Source organism: Esox lucius, chromosome 15, assembly GCF_011004845.1.
Source record: "Esox lucius isolate fEsoLuc1 chromosome 15, fEsoLuc1.pri, whole genome shotgun sequence".
In the NCBI taxonomy this organism is placed as follows: domain Eukaryota; kingdom Metazoa; phylum Chordata; class Actinopteri; order Esociformes; family Esocidae; genus Esox; species Esox lucius.
The window spans coordinates 9,384,542-9,405,499 of NC_047583.1; the positions used below are offsets into that span (position 1 = coordinate 9,384,542).

Sequence of the window (20,958 nt, forward strand, 5' to 3'; positions counted from 1 at the left end):
AGTTCAGCCTAATTACACGCTTCCTGTTCATATCTGACCTTGATAACACAGAAAGACGACTTCTCTTTTCTATCTGTCTATCCCTCGCTGCCGTGCTCTCTATCCTATTTACTTTCTTCCTTGCTTCTGATCCTGTCATTCTCTCCATCTCTTACTTTCCCTCCTTCTTTTTCCTGTCTTCCTCTCTCTTAAAATGAAAGAAATATATAAATGAATATATAATGGAATCCTAAAATCCAACCGGTTTACATAATTGATTACTTTTCACTCCATCCATTTAAGGTGATATAACCCCTAGCAGTGGTGCTTCTGGTTGAATAAAGGGATCTCCAGCGCGAGACAGAGGGAACCAGCAGGGCCTTGGCTGCATGACAAACACCATTCAGGGGGAATTTATGTCACCAAACAAGCTTTGCAGCTTAGCTCCTCCTTTTGTATCGACACATTTTGTTTCTGAAACTCATACACAGACGCACACACCCTCAATCACGCGCACACACACGTATAAACAAACACACACATTTCTCTGTCTCTTGTCAGTCTTGAGAATGTGCCAAAAACACAGAGGAGCCGGTGACTTCAAACAAAGACGACATTTACATAAACTACTTTGAATAATTAATTTTCCCCAACCCTGGCTTCTATTTGTTGTGGAGTTTTTTTCAGACTATTTTTGTTTCATTAATTTGTTAACAGCTGCATTTACATGGCTAACGAGATGAGAGGAGTTACACGTGTAGGATGCTGTCACTGGCTCTGTTATTTGCATATTCAGCAGTTTATTTATTTACAGACAGCCTGTGTGTTTGCCTGGCTGTATCTCTTTGTGTTTGGGTGTTTATCACGGCGAAAACACTTGGGCCTCCTTCAGTGTAATAAGTGCTTGTGTGTTTATTCACGACTAGCAGTGATTTGCTACCTCATTCATTTTATTACCTCCATTCATTAATTTCTGCTTTGTCTTTTTGTTCTCTTTAAAACATTTTGGTCACTTGCATAGACAGACCAGACACCTAAACAGACATACTGTATATACAGTACAGTGCAAATGTCTTAGGCACCGGAATATTAGGTCACATATTTACTGCTATTTAATGCTCTTTATCGTTTTTTAGTTTTTCATTTTGAAAAATTTAATTTAGCTATTTTTTAAGACATTTATACTGTACAGTACTGTGTGTATACAGCTCCGGAAAAAATTAAGAGACAACAGCACTTAAAAGTTGAAAAGTAAAAAATATATATTTGATTATATCTTTTAATGTGACTACACGGAAGAAATTACACTTTGCTACAATGTAAAGTAGTGAGTGTACAGCTTGTATAACAGTGTAAATTTGCTGTCCCCTCAAAATAACACAACACACAACCATTAATGTCTTAACCGCTGGCAATAAAAGTGACTGCACCCCTAAGTGAAAATGTCCAAATTGGGCCAATATTTTGTGTCAGTATTTTGTGTGGCCACCATTATTTTGCAGCACTGCCTCCTGGGCATGGAGTTCACCAGAGCTTCACAGGTTGCCACTTGAGTCCTCTTTCACACCTCCATGACGACATCACGGAGCTGGCCAATGTTAGAGACCTTGCGCTCCTCCACCTTCCATTTGAGGATGCCCCACAGATGCTCAATAGCGTTAAGGTCTGGAGACATGCTTGGCTAGTCTATCACCTTTACCCTCAGCTTCTTTAGCAAGGCAGTGGTCGTCTTGGAGGTGTGTTTGGGTTCGTTATCATGTTGGAATACTGCCCTGCTGCCCAGTCTCCGAAGGGAGGGGATCATGCTCTGCTTCAGTATGTCACAGTATGTTGGCCTTCATGGTTCCCTCAATGAACTGTAGCTCCCCAGTGCCGGCAGCACTCATGCAGCCCCAGACCATGACACTCCCACCACCATGCTTGACTGTAGGCAAGACACACTTGTCTTTGTACTCCTCACTTGGTTGCCACCACACAAGCTTGACATCATCTGAACCAAATAAGTTTATCTTGATATCATCAGACCACAGGACATGGTTCCAGTAATCCATGTCCTTAGTCTGCTTGTCTTCAGCAAACTGTTTGCGGGCTTTCTTGTGCATCATCTTTAGAAGAGGCTTCCTTCTGGGATGACAGCCATGCAGACTAATTTGATGCAGTGTGTGGCGTATGGTCTGAGCACTGACAGGCTGACCCCCCACCCCTTCAACCTCTGCAGCAATGCTGGCAGCACTCATACGTATATTTCCCAAAGACAACCTCTGGATATGACGCTGAGCATGTGCACTCAACTTCTTTGGTCGACCATGATGAGGCCTGTTCTGAGTGGAACCTGTCCTGTTAAACCGCTATATGGTCTTGGCCACCGTGCTGCTGCTCAGTTTCAGGGTCTTTACATTGTAGCAAAGTTTCATTTCTTCAGTGTTCACATGAAAAGATACATTCATATATTGACAAAAATTTGAGGGGTGTACTCACTTTTGTGAGATACTGTAGCATGTGCATTTATGTGTGGTATGGGTCAAAACATGACCTCATCATCTCATCAGGGCAGTCAAGATCCTCTTTCTAATCTAACACTCCAATTCTCCACAAGCTGCACTTTTAAATTTTGTTTTTTTAGATGAATCGACTGGGCAGAATGGCAGACTGGAAGGCTGTGGTCGCTACATAGCCTACGTGCTCTTGTCATTGCATGGAGCAGTTCCATTACTGCCCTTTCATTATTTTAGTATGGAGCATGTTGACCTGCTGGGAGGAACCCTTTTAAAATGGGATGAATGGAATGTTGAATCTGCCACTCTCGTCAGTGTCAGGGTCTCTCTCTCCCTACCTGTCTGTCTATCTCTATCTTTTTCTATCTGTCTCTCTCGCTGTCATGCATACACACACACACGCATAATTCCGTTACATACATCCACGTGTACTTGTAGACGTTTGCACGCAGGCAGACACACACACACACAAATTACATAGACACACTGTACAATACATCATCACTTCCTAGAACTCATCCATCTAAAAGTGTTACTAAAGTACAGAACAGTCTAAAGGGCCAATCACAGTCCTTGCTCGGCACATTTCACCTGGCACTCTGGGAGAGAAGATTAATTGATTATTAGCCACATACTAAAAGCCTTCAGTGTTTTAGTGTTTAGAATGATGTGTATGTATGTGTGTGTGTATGGGTGCACATCTTCCTTCTTAAGGTCACCTGGTCCCCTCCAATCATTGCTAACGGACAGATCAATCGCTATGAGATCCGCCTTCCTGACCCGCGCGTATCCCATGATGACCTGTCGAACCTCAGCCTCACCGTAACAGACCTGGTGCCCTACACCGATTACGAGGTCACCGTCCTGGCCTGCTCGTCTGGGGGCGCCCATATTGGGGGGTGCACTGAGAGCCTGCCCACTACCGTGACTACCCTGCCCACAGCTCCCCAGGACCTTGCCCCACTAGCAGTGGTGGCCGTTAGTGAGTCCTTCCTGGCTGTATCCTGGCAACCTCCTAAGAGGCCCAATGGACCCAACATCAGGTAAATGTTTTGGGGTTTCCTGGGCCTAAATGTTTCACTGGCCACTAGGCCACTTAGTTTGGAAAAGCAATAGTACGAGTGTCCATCAATTACTATGGACTAATATTAAATACCTACTTAGCACTAGTAACTAACACTTACTTAGCACTAGAATCAATTTACAGCACTTCAATTCAACATCTACTTAACACTAGTATGCCCACACCATAAGGCTCCTCAACCAGCAACTCTGGTCTGTGGATCACATGTACACTTCATATGCTCTGGTCACTTTCTGTGTACATTAGCACATCTTAATGAATCCATTTATAGGCACATATGGGCTTTTAAGATTTCTATTCATACTGTCCATATTCCCATTGAAATTGCTTCTAGTCACATTTGTGATGTATATTTTGTATTTTCTGTGATTGTGTTGTTTTGTATATTTCTTTGCTTTCCAAGACACAAGAATATCATTGTTCAGAATGACACATATTCAGTGCACTTAAAAGACTTTAACCAGTGTCTAACATCTACTTAACACTACTTATCCATCTACAGTACTTAGCACTACTATCCAACACTTACCACTATTATCCAACATCTACTTAGCACTACTATCCAACACTTACTTACCACTATTATCCAACACCTACATAGCACTAGTATCCAACACCTACTTAGCACTACTATCCAACACCTACTTAGCACTATTATCCAACACCTACTTAGCACTACTATCCAACACCTACTTAGCACTATTATCCAACACCTACTTAGCACTACTATCCAACACCTACTTAGCACTATTATCCAACACCTACTTAGCACTACTATCCAACACCTACTTAGCACTATTATCCAACACCTACTTAGCACTACTATCCAACACCTACTTAGCACTACTATCCAACACCTACTTAGCACTATTATCCAACACCTACTTAGCACTACTATCCAACACCTACTTAGCACTACTATCCAACACCTACTTAGCACTATTATCCAACACCTACTTAGCACTACTATCCAACACCTACTTAGCACTAGTATCCAACACCTACATAGCACTAGTATCCAAGCAGTATTTCTCTTAATAGCCTCACATAGTCTCCAGTGACCCAGACAGAGACTTGAGTTAGCATGAGTGTTAATTATCTAAGTCGTTATCTGTGTGTCTGAGTATGTACCACTCTAGTTCCTTCTCTGCTCTGTTCACGATTAAGCCCTAAATAACACTCTTTTTCAGACCATTAAAATTCATGAGTACTTTCCCCTCCGCAGCTCAACTCTGCTCAGCTCATCTCCCTGTGTTTGTTTAAGTGGGTTTATTATAAAAGATGGAATTAAGGCCTGCTCTTCTGATTACTGCCCACGTTAAAATCAATCACTGGTGAGGGACAGAAAATACTACCACAGGAAGCATAGGAGAGAGAATGATGAAGATAGAGGGGCAAATACAGAGGGAGGAAGAAAGAGAGAAAGAGACAAAATTGGGGAATGAAAAGAGACTGCAGACAAGAAAATTGGAGTGATGAACAGAGGGATACAGTTACAGGGAAGGAGACAGAGAAATAAATGAGAGGGAAAGAGAGGGAGCAGGAGTTGAAGGGAATAGAGAGAGGGGGAGGAAAGACTGTGTGTGTGTGTGTGTCTGTGTGTGTGTGTGTCTGTGTGTGTGTTTGTGTGTGTGTTTGTGTGTGAGTATGTCTGTGTGGGTGTTTTTGCGTGTGTGCGCGTGTGTGTGTTTGTTTGTGTGTATGTCTGTGTATTTGCATGTGTGTGTGTGTATGTGTGTTTGTGTAAGTCTGTGTGTGTTTGTGTGTGTGTTGGTGTGTGTGCATGTCTGGGTGTGTGTGCGTGTGTGTTTGTGTGTGTGTGTGTTTGCGTGTGTGTGTGCGTGTGTGTGTGCGTGTGTGTGTAATTATCCATGTGTTTGGTCGGTCCTCAGATATGAGCTGCTCAGACGTAAAAGCCGCCAGCCCCTGGCTGTGCAGCCCCCGGCAGATCTCCATCGCTGGTTCAATGTTTACGCCGGAGACAAATTGTTTCACCAAGATAAAGGCCTTAGCAGGTGAGATTACCAAAATTAGCTCTAGAGCAAACTGCTGCCACTGTGTACAGAGCCGTTCCGCGCTCCGATGCCATCTTTTAACGCCGCTCAAAGATACATTAAGCAAATATTCAAAGAATTAAATTGTTTTGCGCTAATCTCTGGCTGGCGCTCGGCAGCAGCTGTGTTTTTTCCTCTGTGCTTGCTAAAAGGCTTCTCTCTCCACTGCTGACGTCAAGTTAGACACTTTTAGATACATAAGCAGTTTAAGTAGTTTGATGGGTTTTTGCTGCGTTTCTGGCCTAGATTGTACATGGTAGGAATATAATGGGCTGCGGAGTATGTGTGTGTTTGCCCGTGTTTCTGGTAATTATTCAGCAGAAGCTTAGATATTCCAGAACAGGGTGTGTTTTTGGTACATACGCGTGTGTGTTTTTTTTTATGAGTGTGTACGTGTGCGTGTGCTGTTTTCTAACCCTTGCCTGGTCCTTTCGGGCTCTGCAGGTTCACTTGGTACCAGTACCAATTGCGGGTGTCTAATGATGTGGGCTACAGTACAGGGGAGCTGGCCACGGGAGTGACCCTGGCTGGGGTACCCCTCAGACCCCCCACTCTGACTGCCCAGACCATCAACCACACATCCATCAACATCAGCTGGACACAGCCCTGTAAGCAACTCGGAATACACTTGAATTAGAATCTAGAATTAGAAGTACATGAGAATTACTGCTCCTATACTCTCGATTAGCCCACTGGAGCATCTTCCGTATATGAGCGTGCTGACATTGAGTTCTCGGTCGACATCTTTGGGCTCTTCCGCCGTTCAGCTCTGCAGGACCTCCAGGGCGAGGCGGAGATGTACATCCTCAGCATCCAATCCTCCCGCCTCAGACGAACTCTAACCTTCCCAGACGCCGTTCTGTCCGCTATGATAGGTGACCTGCGGCCCAACACGCGCTACACAATTTCCCTGCAGGTCTCCAATGGCGCTCACAACGCTTCTAGTGCAGAGGTCTACTGTACTACTGAAGATGGAGGTAAGAGGTGTGTGTGTGACTGTGTGAGTGGCTAAATTACATACTATTAAATGTCACATCAAGACAATGACCAATGGTGTACAGTTTCATATACCATGGCTATCAGCCAATCAGCATTCAGGATTCAAACCACCAGGTTTATAAGACATCATAGTCCACGAATCAAGTACGTTTTTATGGCTATAATTGCGTTAGTAACTGGTTTATAATACAAATTTGCCTGTATACCATGGCTAAGCCAGGACCTCCACAAAGACAGATTGGGCAAAGAGATATTAAGGCAAAGAGATATTGGGCAAAGAGATATTGGACCAAGAGATATTGGACAAATAGATACTGGGCAAATAGATACTGGACAAAGAGGTATTGGGCAAAGAGATAATGGGTATATACCACACACCGTTGTGCCATATTGCTCAATTATAATCTGATATAATCTTGGTATTTGAACTCTATTTCTGTGCTCCTGTGATTTGGAATATTGCAGTATGTCAGCTGACAATTGTTTTAGTGACATTGACACCCAACATGAAAAATCAGACCTAATCCCAGAATAAGGACTAAACTTACCGAAAATAAACCCTTCTTTCCTCCTGACTTCAACTGAAAATTCAATATGCTTGTTAACAATTTCTATGGTGCAGGTTCTGATCCCTTTACCTTTACTTTCTTCTTTCGCCATATCTCTCCCTTGCTCTCTTTATTTCTTTTTCTCATGCTCTCCTTCTCTTTCATACACCCACAAACACACACACACACATACACACACTCGCACACTCCCTACCTAATCAGATCTGTGTAATGAAAGGAGCATTAAAACATTAGAAAGTCGTTAGCTCCTAAAGACAGGCCACAGGTCATTTCACTTAGAAGCTGCAGGGGTCCTTACATTATTCTGCTGCCACACAGCCAGAGCTCTGTAACCACTGTTAAACATACACACATGCAGTGTGAATATGCATATACACAACCAGGTCTAAAGGCTTATGCAAACCCAGAGGTTATTCAAACTTGGGGGTTGTGATTATTCAAAGGGCCGAGTTCAGTCTTGGGTAGATCAGAGTTGAGTCTTGGGTAGATCAGAGTTGAGTCTTGGGTAGATCAGAGTTCAGTCTTGGGTAGATCAGAGTTCAGTCTTGGGTAGATCAGAGTTGAGTCTTGGGTAGATCAGAGTTGAGGCTTGGGTAGATCAGAGTTCAGTCTTGGGTAGATCTAAGTTCAGTATTGGGTAGATCAGAGTTGAGTCTTGGGTAGATCAGAGTTGAGTCTTGGGTAGATCAGAGTTCCGTCTTGGGTAGATCAGCGTACATGTTCACCGAAGGCAGCAGCTTAGACCCTGAACCAATCTATTGTTTTCTTTCCTTTGCCTGTGTGTGTGTGTGTGTGTGTCCAGAGCCTGAGGGAGTGTTTCCTCCAGAGGTGGTTCCAGTGAACAGCAGTGCTGTGCGGGTGTTGTGGTCTCCCCCGGTAGAGGCCAACGGAGCTGTGACACGTTACTCCATCTATCTGGACCAGACTCTCCATGGATCTACTGGGAATGCCTCAGGGTCGTACGTACTGAAAGGTCTACTTCCCTTCACCGTCTATGAGATACAGGTACACGCACATACACACACACACACACACACACACACACACACTGGACTTGTGGTGTTGCTGGTGAACTGCGTGGAGTGTTTCTGCGTGACAGCCCGGTGTGTTTTACAGGTGGAGGTGTGTACTGTGTATGTGTGTGTGAAGAGTGACGCCACCCAGGTCACCACGGTGGAGGATGTCCCCGCAGACATAGCCCCCCCACACACACAGGTGGTCAGTCCCAGGTAGGTGAAGTCTTTTTGTGTGTGTGTGTATGTGTGTGTACGCATGTGTACGCGCGTGTGTGTGCAACTTGGAACCAGATCAATATCTGTATTTGTTTTTTGTCCAGGCAGAGAAATGTCTGAAATACTGTATGATGTCGAGACAGACACTAGAGTCTTATTACATTTAGAGACTGTCAGTTTGCTCAGGTGCTGAATATGGGGGTTCTGGACGGGTGACTAGGGTTAACCCTAACCCTAACACTTTGTTTTTAGTTTTTCCCAAAACTTTACCCTTACCTTAAAGCAATGAATCAACCGTAACCTCTTACCATAATAATTAACATATTTCCCAACCATAACCTTAACCCCTGAACCACAATACTTAACCCTAACCTTAATCCCCTACCATAATACCTAACTCTTACCTTAACCCCTAACCCTAATACCTAACTCTTACATTAACCCCTAACCATACTACCTAACCATAACCATACTACCTAACCCTAACCATAATACCTAACCCTAACCATAATACCTAACTCTTACATTAACCCCTAACCATACTACCTAACCATAACCATACTACCTAACCCTAACCATAATGCCTAACCATTACCATGCTTATGCAGGGGCCATGCAATATGTACAATATGTAGGCATTTGCTTTCACGTAACCAATCAGCGTACAGTTTATTTCCAGGGGACAAAAGGTGTGAATTAACGTGAGACTGTCAGATTTGGTTTGAGTGTGTGTGTGTGTGTGTGTGTGTGTGCGCCCGCACACATTAGCGTTCTTGCTCACATGCTTTTGTGTGATGCGGGACATGGCAATCTACTTGTCATAATCAGGTGGTGTGAAACCACAGATGGATGGTCCTGACATGGCCTCTCTCTGGTCTACATGAGCCCCAAACACTTCATTCAGTCGCAACGCTACACCTGCCAGAGGGGAATCTAATCAATAGCTAATTCATTAATTCTGAAGTGAGCCTCCTCCAGCTGAAATAAAGAGGAGAGTAGGGAGAAAGACGGGGCAGAAGGAGACACAGAGAGGGGAGAATGAGAAAAAGATAAGGGGAGGGCAAGATAGGGGAGAAAGAGACAGGGGTAAGGAGAGGGGAAAAGAGGGAAGGAGACAGAGGTAAGGGGGAGACAGGGCAGAAGGAGACAGAGGTAAGGGGGAGACACGGCAGAAGGAGACAGAGGTAAGGGGGAGACAGGGCAGAAGGAGACAGAGGTAAGGGGGAGACAGGGCAGAAGGAGACAGAGGTAAGGGGGAGACAGGGCAGAAGGAGACAGAGGTAAGGGGGAGACAGGGCAGAAGGAGACAGAGGTAAGGGGGAGACAGGGCAGAAGGAGACAGAGGTAAGGGGGAGAGGGCAGAAGGAGACCGAGGTAAGGGGGAGAGGGCAGAAGGAGACCGAGGTAAGGGGGAGACAGAGGTAAGGGGGAGACAGGGCAGAAGGAGACAGAAGTAAGGGGGAGACAGGGCAGAAGGAGACAGAGGTAAGGGGGAGACAGGGCAGAAGGAGACAGAGGTAAGGGGGAGACAGGGCAGAAGGAGACAGAGGTAAGGGGGAGACAGAGGTAAGGGGGAGACAGGGCAGAAGGAGACAGAAGTAAGGTGGAGACAGGGCAGAAGGAGACAGAGGTAAGGGGGAGACAGGGCAGAAGGAGACAGAGGTAAGGGGGAGACAGGGCAGAAGGAGACAGAGGTAAGGGGGAGACAGGGCAGAAGGAGACAGAGGTAAGGGGGAGACAGGGCAGAAGGAGACAGAGGTAAGGGGGAGACAGGGCAGAAGGAGACAGAGGTAAGGAGAGGGGAAGTTGTAAATCAGCTGAAGGTTTGATTTAAATAAGATGCAGCAGATCCTCTTTTACAGACACCAGAAAAGCACAACACTCTGCCTTTATTCTATTAAGATGTATACTGTCACACACACTCACATTTGTCCATGTGATTTCTGTGGATAAACACTTAATGGAGTAGAAGTGTGTGTCTCTAGTGTCTGTGTGTGTAAGTCTTCATTTTCGATCACGGTGAGAGTATATCTGCCAAAGATACAGGAGGTAAAAAGAGAAAAATCAATATTTGAAGTGTATAAAGCACAGACGTTGACAGCGTAACTCACTGAGGGCCACCCCGGCTGCAGGGTGGAAATTACACCCCTCATATCCATAGTTACTTATTTCTTTCCGTCCCGCACCCCACCCATCTATCTCCCCCTCCCTGTCCCTCCCTCCCCATCTCTCCCACCCTCTAACTCTCCCATGTCTCTGTTCCAGATCAGTGAGGGTGGAGTGGTCGTCTCCCGGCAGGCCCAGTGGTATCATGCTGGGGTACGAGGTGTGGAGAAGGGCCCTGAGGCCCTGTGAGGGGGCTTTAGGGGTGACCCAGGAGGGTGAGGGGTCAGAGGTCAAGTGCTCCTACATTCAGTGCTCCGCCTCGCAAGGTGTGTGTGGGATGTCCTGCTACCAGCCTCAGAGACAGGTAACTCATTAATATCAATATATAATGTATTAACTATATACTGTGTTATAGTCTTATTGTGTTATATTGTGTTATTACACTGTATTATACTGAGCAATTCACATATATTGTATTATTGTACAGAGATGTTACCTATAGAAATGTATAAGAGAATAGTGACAGAATAGTGTTACATAGAACAGTAACCTAGAATAGAACCATAGAATAGAAACATAGAATAGTAACTTTTAGGCATCAAGGCCCAGGTGTGCCTGTATTGGACTGGAGCCACCCTGGGTAGAAACTGTGGTGTGGAGCTGTGGCCCAGCAGACAGTCAGAGGTTGGAATATGTTTTAATTATGGGGGGGGGGACAGTCGTCGTTACCTCCCACCAATTGTTTTCACTAAACAGATTAACTTGTTCTCTGACGATCGCTGCCATCCTCATGTCATGGAACACTGTGCCAACTTGGCACGCTCCGCACGCTGGTTCCCTGTCAGCGGAGGAGTCACGTAACGCACACACACACCAGGGAGAAGATAACAAAAGAACACATGTGTAGAACACAGCCTTCGTCCCATCCTACCACAGATGGGCTGAGGCGGGCCGCCGCTGTCCACCATGAGCCGTACGGACGGTGGCCATTTTTGACCAGCTGAACACAGGTGGAGGGAGCAGGGCATGTTGTACACCGCTGATTAACTCTCTCTTTGTGTGTTCCTCTCACTTTCTTCCTGTGTGTGGGTGTGTGTGTGTGTTCTCCAGGTGTGTTGTGATGGTGTGGTCCACTCCACTAAGCCACTACACCTGTGCTGTGAGGGGCGTTACCTGCCCATGCCTAACTCCTCCTACACTGTGTGTTGCGGAGGTAAGCTCCTCCCACCGCTTCCAGGTCACCAATGCTGTGGCGGATTCTATGTTCCCGTAGCCATGGGTGAGTCCCCACCCAGAAACATCATGTGTCTTAATGTTGTGTTGAAGGATCCCTTAAGCTCTGAAATGGATTCGAAAATGTGTAGTTTCCTTTTTAGCATGTCTGTCGTTAAACATGAACTTTGGTTTTCCGTCTGTTTCTGTTTTGTGCCTCTTCAAAGCATTTCCAAACACCCTGAATACAACACACACCCTCAAAAGAACACACACCCTGAATACAATCCACTCCGGCGTTTTGTTTGCGTGAACTTGAGTTTTCCATCTGTTTCTGTTTTATGCCTCTTCAAAGCATTCCCAGAGGTTTTCTTAACTTGCCAGCAACGAGAACAGAAACTGATCAGGCCCCGCCGTCCTCTGTTCCCCCCAGGTGAGGTGTGCTGTCCTGGCCTGGGACGGGTGTCGGTGGGGGCCGGGGACACCTGCTGTGGGAATGAGCCCTATTCCCCGTCAGGGGGGCAGCTGTGCTGTGGAGGGGGTCTCCATGATGGCTACAGGTCCCAGTGCTGTGGGGGGGCAGTCATAGAAGATACCCTGGTCTGCTGTGGAGATGCCGAGAGAGGAACGCCATACACACCTGTATCAGGTCTGTAGATACAAACGCACCCTGAATACTACAGACAACCTGAATACAACACATCCTGAATACAGCACACAACCTGAATACAACACACACCCTGAATACAACACACCCCGAATACATCACACACCCTGAATACAACACACACCCTGAATACAACACACCCCGAATACATCACACACCCTGAATACAACACACACCCACAATACATCACACCTTGAGTAAAACACACACCCTGAATGCTACACACAGTGATAACAGCAGTCCACATCCACACTACATTTCACCAGAAGTTGAGCCTCTGTGGTCCTGAGTGACTTTAGAATGACACTTGAGAGAGAGGTGGGAGGAGAGGAGGGTGAGGAAGAGGAAGGAGGGGAGAAGGAGGGAGTTGCTCTTTTTTGGGGTCGTCTCTCTCCTGTGGTGCCTCTGAGAGCAGGCCCCCAGGCACAGATGGGCAGGGGTGTGTGCGTGTGTGTGTATGTGTGGGCGTGTGTGTGTGTGTTTGTGTGCAAGTGTGAGTGTGTGTGTGTGAGATGGCCCACGGTGTCAGACATCTTTGTCACAGCAAATGATAGAGCGAGCAAAGGGGTGGCACCGGCGAGGGCACTGCCAAGCTCCCCGCAGGACACACACACACACGCACACACACACACACACACGCACAAAACACACTGCGGCTCACACACTGCAGGGGTAAAAGTGCACACACTGCCAGACACACACGCCATTCATCACACAACCAATAAACAACGGCCCTCTGACGATGTGTTCTATAGTACCATCAGTCTTTCCCTCACAGAGGCTGTCTAGGTTTTTACTCTACCATAACTTAGTCTACTTGGTAGTGGTCAGGACCTCCCCGAACCAGGGAACAAGGGGTGCTCAGTGGAACCCTCCGGTTTAGTGAACCTCCCGTGGAAAACTCTTAACAACCTGCGGAGTTGTAGCACAATTCTCAGCGGTTTACACATATCAAGTACTGACTGAGGTATTGTTATATTCTCATTTAATACTCTCCATCTCCTCTTCATCCCGCATCATTAGTGTTATTCCTCCTGGAGCAAGCACATGCTTACTTCCTCCTCTCTTTTTAGTCCTGCTTATCTTTACTTCTCCACTTCCTCCACTCTTTTTAGTCCTGCTTATCTTTACTTCTCCTCCTCTTCCTCCTCTCTTTTTAGTCCTGCTTATCTTTACTTCTGCTCCTCTTCCTCCTCTTCTTCTACCACCTCGTCTCCTCCGCCCCCCCCCCCCCCCTTCTCATCTTTCATTAGCGTTAGCTCTCCCAGTGAGAGCATATGGTATGATGGATAGTTGGGCTAGCTCGGTTAGTGATGCTAAAGGCCATTTGCCGGGTGCCTGCGCTGTTGGAGGGCCCGGGGCCGCTGCTCCAGGCTCGACCTGAGCGTCTGCTGCTCCCCACAAAACACACACACAGACACACACACACACACATAGACACTCACACAGACACAGCAGCACCTATTATAGGATGGACTACTTAACCTTGGCAGCAACACTTTTAACAACACTCTGAAGGAATCGTCCGCTGAGAAGTTAACGTTCAGCTCAGCCTCTGTTGGGAGTTTCTCTTGGTTGTTTCAGTTTTTTGGCATGACTCTGGGAAACAATGAAAGTTTGACATCTTCAAATGTTAAAGGGAGATATATATATATATATGTGTGTGTGTGTGTGTGTTTGTTTGTGTGTAGAAAAAAATAAAAAACACAGAAAGAAACAGCTATATAAAGCTTTAAATGAGGAAACTAACATAGACAAGATGGAATGAGAAAAGAAATTGACAGAGATGGGGTGAAAGAGGCAGAGACAGAAAGGGAAGAGGGAGTGTCCATGTGAAGGGTGTGCTGTGGTGGCCAGCTGATAGGCGATAGAGGGTGATGTGATTATCGGGTCCCTGAAGTGCGATCTATCACACATTACAATCCAGTCTGTCAAGAACCATACACACACTCCACAGGGGAAGAGCAATGCTGGGAGACGGACCGTCTGCCTACACACACACACACACACATGTGTGTATCCTCGGGCAGGGCTATTGAATTTGAGCAAGGCGAAGAGGGGAAATTAGAAAGGTGAAATAGAATAAAAGAGATAAAATAAATGTGATCAGTTGAAGCTGATCAAGGTAATGTGGTCTAAACAGCAACATCAGCCTTGTGATTTATTTATATATTTAACCTTTATTTAACCGTGCCAAGTTAGTTGATAGCCAGCCCTCAGGCTCAACAACGACCAGACCGCAAACAGTAAAAGAAAACAGTATAGTTCATTATAATTACACAATTATAAGCACAGTAAATATGGTCAATATTACCATTTGAGGAGTAGCAAGCTGTTTGACTTGGAAATAATAATGACTTAAAAACATTTAATTCCCTCACTCACAATTTCAGATCTACGCATGAGGGGCTCTGGTTTATGGCAACAGCTAAGAGCTGTTCTTAGGCACAACGCATTGCGGAGTACTTGGACATAGTGCCTAGCCGTGGTATTTTGGCAATATATCACAAACCCCCAAGATGCCTTATTGCTTTTAAAGCCAATTACCAGTGCAGTTAAAGCAGTTTAAAGTGATGGCATACCTGTCCTATACAGTCTCATCTTCCACGGCTATCACCTAATACACATTCGCCGCCTCTTCCATGTTACATACTGCAGCATTTTGCATTCAAAATTTCACAGCAGGTTACAGAGTCAAGGAAAGGACAGCTAACATTTGTGATATACTATACAGTATAGTATGTTTATATTTATGTTAAACAGCTCTTTCAGTCAGTCTGCATTTTACTGTTTGTGGCAGAGACGATTAATTCTCTTTATGTTTGTCTCTAACTTTGATCCACACTTACAGTGTGACAAAAAGCAAAGAGAAGATTTCCGCCGTTATTGTTTTCACACAAATACCATGTAAGCCTCCATTTACTTTAGCTTTTCTACTTTGTTTTGGTTGTTTAGCGGAATCTGGGCCGTTTGGTCTCCTGCCGCGACTAAGTCACTTTCCCTCCGTTTGTGCGTCTCCATAACCGCTCCCCCGTCATCAGCCACCCTTAAGTTACTACCTCTCTGTGTGCAGTTCCCTAACTGTTCCCCCCCAGCCGGTGCAGTGTGAGCACCAGCCCAAACGTTCAAGGGCAAATCTGAATATCTTTTTTCACTGTTTAAGTGTTAAAAGCCTTTCGGTCCAGGGGTGTTATCTTAACACGACGCCATCATCAGCCAGGGTGAGGAAAACGGCTATGATGCTAAAAGAAAGACGACGGAAAAAAAAAAAAACGAATAATCAAATACATTTTTCAAGGACACTATGACCATTTGCTGGAGGAAATTATCCCTGTAGTTAAGAGCTCAGCCTGAACCCGACAAGATGAGGCTTGGACTGTGTGTGTGTGCGTATGGCTTAATCATCCCTAATATGTCCTCGCATTGTTCTGCCAAAACCTTCTCCACTGTTAACTTATAGACAGACACACACACACACACACAGGCAGACAGACAGACAAGCATGTAGACAGACAGTGTGTTCCAGAAATTATCTGTCTAGGGTGTTTTAAATGAGGACGTGGAGAGTGAACAGATGAAGACGTCTGTTTTTAATGTGTTTATGATGATGTCTTTTCTATTGAGTTATCTGAAAGCCCCACTACGTCCTCCAGCCATTACATTAGCATGTAGCTGTTAGCCGCTAGCTGTTAGCTGCTGTGTTGGAGACCCAAGGTTAGAGTTGAGCTGTGGATTCAATCAAACACTAATCACAAAGTACAGGGGAAATTAGGGACTGTTGCCAAGCCGTATGAAATTATGAAAACACTCTGAAACAAGCATTCACTCTGAACAAACTCTGAAACAAACATTTGCTCTGAACAAACTCAGAAAAAAACTTTCACTCTGAACAAATTCTGAAACATGCATTTTTATGTGCAAATTTCAGGTGTGTGTCTGTTTTTCCCAAAGATTTCAGCTCTCAGGGAGAATGAGGCCCAGGGATAGTTACATTTATAGATTGTGCCGACCTCACACCTCAACTGCAGTGTTACTTCAAAATTGTTGGGATACTAAAAATATATGAAAATAAATAATGTTTCTGTCACAAAGAAATGTCTACATTTGGAGTATAAGCTATTGTGAGATGCTACATTTACATGTTGTAATACATTTTGGTAGAGGAGTAACTGTTTTGTTCTCTGCAAAGCAATAATAAGCTTATTATTGGCTGATATCTATGTACTACTTAAAGGAAAAATCCACTGTTTGGGGCATTTTTTCCATCTTCCAAGATAATTATGAATGATCGCAGGTGTTTCATACATAATTATTATCCACAGCAGTATTTGAGAGATATTATGCCAGGATAGTTTGACAAATTACATCAGTGGTTGATTGGAGTTGCTGTCTGATCTACTGATGAATGGAGTTGTGTTTTTTAGCAATTATTGTGGCCTTTGTGTTTCGCCGATTGCTCGATCACACTTTGTAATAACAGACACATGTGTTTACTTAGGATTTGTTCTGGTCTGGATGTCTGCAGACGTTGAAATGAAGGCCCAGGCCTTGACCAGTAGACACCGGACAACGCTTTAAAAGTATGTGACGTTTGTAAAGACAAAACAGGGAATTATTTGATTCAGATAGTTGATGTGATACAAGATTATTCTGTATTTAATCTTAAACATTTGCTTTTCCCAGCACATTTGTTGGCCAATAATTACTTCTTATGGTAGAAATGTGTTGTTTTGGTCAATGTGTGGGGTGTTTCTGAAAGCTGCCGTTGTACTTTAGTGAACAGTTCACCCAGGCATTGCCACAAGCACAGGAAGTGCATGAGCTTTAGCTTGATGCAAGCCCTTCATTGCTCATCAGAAAAGCTAACATTGTGACCATTTGACCCGAGTTTATTGCAAAACACTTCATATGTTATATCTTGCAATCGATGATGCTTTCCAAATGTATACTGTTCTCTGTGACGGAGCATTTCCTTTCATACAGGTATATTTGTAGTGTTCCAGTATGTTTGACGTAGTGCTGCAGGGAGCATGCGAGGGTCACATGATCTTCCTGAGGGAGAGAGATGGGCCCTTCAGGAGACAGTCCCACAGCCCGTCAGAGAGGGACGGGCTGAGGGACCCATTTCAGATTGGTTGTTTTCGTTATTCCCCTGTAGACCTACAAAACAATCACACTTTAGCAGATGTAGACGTTGATTTTAAGGCGTTGGTTTGGAGCCATTGAGCGGCTTACCGTAGAATGTTCTGTGGGGGGACCTGGATGTTCAAACAGATTATACTACACACACACACACACACACACGCACACATTCACACACACACACACACATTCACACACACACACATTCACACACATTCACACACACACACATTCACACGGAGTGCAGCTATGAGAGGAGATCGATACAGTAATATGTTGGGTGTCTTTTTACCTGTGCTTGGCTGCTAGCCTCTCTCTCTCCCTACAACTTTCCATTCCTCTCCTCTATCCTTTTCTCCCTCCATCTCACCCTCCCTCCCTCCATCTCACCCTCCCTCCCTCTCGTCTGAGACAGGTTTAGGTTAATACAGGGACAGCTGCCTGCTGTGTCTGTAGGGGATGCTACACAGGTAATGGTGTAAATATAACTGCCAACCCAGCCTTTCTGTCCTGTCACACACACACACACACACACCAAACACACACATCACACACACCAAACACACCAAACACACCAAACACACACACACTTTCCAATAGCCAAGTTTCACTACTATATTTAGCATGCATTCCTGTGTACTCCGCTTTACAGGGTGGACTGGGGCGTGGGGCAAACCCATACACCCAACCGATCCAACCAGACACCAAACACACACACACACCAACACACTCACACACACACACAGACACACCTACACACAACAAACACACACATACCAAACACACACACACACCAACACACACACTCACACGCAAACACAGACACACCTACACACAACAAACACACACATACCAAACACACACACACCAACACACACACACAGACACACACACACATACCAAACACACACAACAAACACACACACACAGACACACACACACACACAACAAACACACACATTCCAAACACACACAACAAACACACAGACACACACACACACACACACAGACACACACATATACCAATCACACACACACACACACACACACAACAAACACACACATACCAAACACACACACCAAACACACACACACCAAACACACACATACCAAACACACACAACAAACACACTCACACAGACACACACACACACAAAAAACACACACATTCCAAACACACACAACAAACACACACACACACTGTTATTTGTGTACGTGTATCTATTTTACTAGACTTGTATCTGAAGTCAAACCTCACAAACGTGTGTGTATGTGTGTGAGTGTGTGTGTGTTTGGTGTCTGGTTGGATCGGTTGGGTGTATGGGTTTGCCCCACGCCCCAGTCCACCCTGTAAAGCGGAGTACACAGGAATGCATGCTAAATATAGTAGTGAAACTTGGCTATTGGAAAGTGTGAGCAAGGCTATTTCTGGAATGTGACTGATTGCTCCCTGCAGTGTCTATGACTTTGAGAGTGTAGTGTGTGAGTGTGCACGTGTGGACATGTTGCCGGAATGCATGTGTATGAAGTTAAACGCAGGCTAATATATTCAGGTATTTAAAAGTGTTTCGTTTGTTTTAAGTTGGGGTTTAGTAGCCGAAAGGCTGGCGTAATCCGCGCCACACGTTTTTATCAGTTGTTCATTGCAGGCTAAATATTTACTTCTCATTAAGTGAATGGACCTTAATTCACACAGTCTAAGCACCTTCTGTCAGCACGGGTCCCCTGTGCTCTAATGAACGTATGCAAATCCATCATCCATCTGAAGATTAGCCACAGCACTGTGCTGAACGGTGTGTGTGTCTGTGTGTAAACATTAGATGTGTCTGTGTTGATGACAATACAGAGGGATTGGGTTTCTGTTGAAAGGCTGATATGAAAAGAACTGAACTTGAGGTTTAGAGGAGATATCAGACTGTGGTAACTACCATCCCTCTCGTTTTCTCAACACCTCCCTCCCCTTTTCTCTCATTCCCTTCTTCACCTTCTCGTTATGTCCCTTGTTCTTTCGTTCTCTCTTGTTCTCTCGTTCTCTCTCATTCTCTGCCTTCCTCTCTGTATTTCTGTCCCTCTCTTGTTCTCTCTTTAGTTTTCTTGCACTTTTTCTGTCTCCGTAGTTCTCCTTCCCTCGCTCTCTCTCGATTTCTCTTGTTCTGTCTCTCCGTCTCTCCTGCCTTGATAGAAGGAGATGGAGGAGGAGGTTATCAGGGTTAGGTTGGATGCAAAAAGTTGAAAGGTTACTTTAAACACCAGGTCAGGGAAAGTTCACATTTCCCTCTCAGAAGAAGTAGAAAAATATTGGAAAATATTAGAAAAACTGCCATTAAATAAAGGGCATCTAGAATAGAAGCAAGGTCTGGGACTTGTGTGTGTGTGTCTGTGTGTGTGTGTGTGTGTGTGTGTGTCTGTGTGTGTGTTTTTCACCACGTGTAGTGATCAATTTACTTGAGAAAATACAACTGTAAATGTACAATGTTTCCAAATGCTCCTTTAAAGTTGCCATTGACCTCTGTACAATTTCATGGTGGTGCCATCTTCCCTACATTTCTCAATGACGGTCTTCCCAGAGTTCCTTTCAAGAAAAATATCCTTTAGATCTGTTATTAGGTCCTTAGGAGCATCGCAATGAATTGCAGGTGGGACCTAAGGGCACAGCTTTTTATATTTAGGGCTAATCAGAAACACTTGTTTCAGATGATATCACTTGTTTGTGTATGGGTATCTATTTTACTAGACTTGTGTCTGAAGTCCTCACATATAGTACACACACAGTCATTTGGTCAAACCTCACAAACAAAATAGCCTATTTCAAACAAAGGGTTAAAGGCTACGGTGTGTGTGTGTGTGTGCGTGTTTTTGTGTATGTTTGTCTGTGTTTAAGGGGATGGGGGGTTGCTGCTCTTGTGGAGGAGAGGAGAACGCTATTTTGGAAAACTGTTGAGCTGTTTATTTGCAAGTCATTGAAGCCGAAGTGATGCGCCCTGGGAATCGCCATGAGCCCCGCTTCGCAACAGCTGCCGTCCCTAAGTGAGTTAGCGAGCGTCAGACATCTTTATGTCACGGCAGCATGTGATGGATGCCGCAACGACGGAGCTGCGGAGCCTGTGTGCGCCACAGAACAGGAGAGTCAGCCGCAGTCAGCCGTTAGGCGTCTGAGTGAAAAGAGTGCACGGATTAATGGCTCTGTCGTAGTTCATCTGTGCAAAGAATGAATGCTGATTGGAGGATTAAGCAATTAGCCATTTATCACTGTGGAATGAGGTACCAGGGTAATTAAAGTAGTGGTGGTTTACCCACAGAGGGAGCACACCGCTCCCTCATTGTTAGAATAACTAACAGACATATGGAGCTAGAGAGGTTTGTGTGTCCTGTTAGAAAAACTAAAATGGTTCCGTGTTAGAATGAAAGCACAAATCTGG

General features: G+C 44.9%; 1 protein-coding gene across 1 annotated transcript in view; it reads left to right on the forward strand.

Moving 5' to 3' along the window:
- ush2a (Usher syndrome 2A (autosomal recessive, mild)) overlaps window positions 1-20,958 on the forward strand; it is a 216,814-nt gene that overhangs the window by 144,268 nt on the left and 51,588 nt on the right. The window contains 9 exon segments of the mRNA XM_034297424.1: window positions 3,189-3,517; window positions 5,451-5,573; window positions 6,057-6,220; window positions 6,380-6,589; window positions 7,983-8,185; window positions 8,297-8,409; window positions 10,678-10,882; window positions 11,629-11,797; window positions 12,164-12,379. Of these exon segments, the coding sequence (XP_034153315.1) occupies window positions 3,189-3,517; window positions 5,451-5,573; window positions 6,057-6,220; window positions 6,380-6,589; window positions 7,983-8,185; window positions 8,297-8,409; window positions 10,678-10,882; window positions 11,629-11,797; window positions 12,164-12,379 (1,732 nt within the window).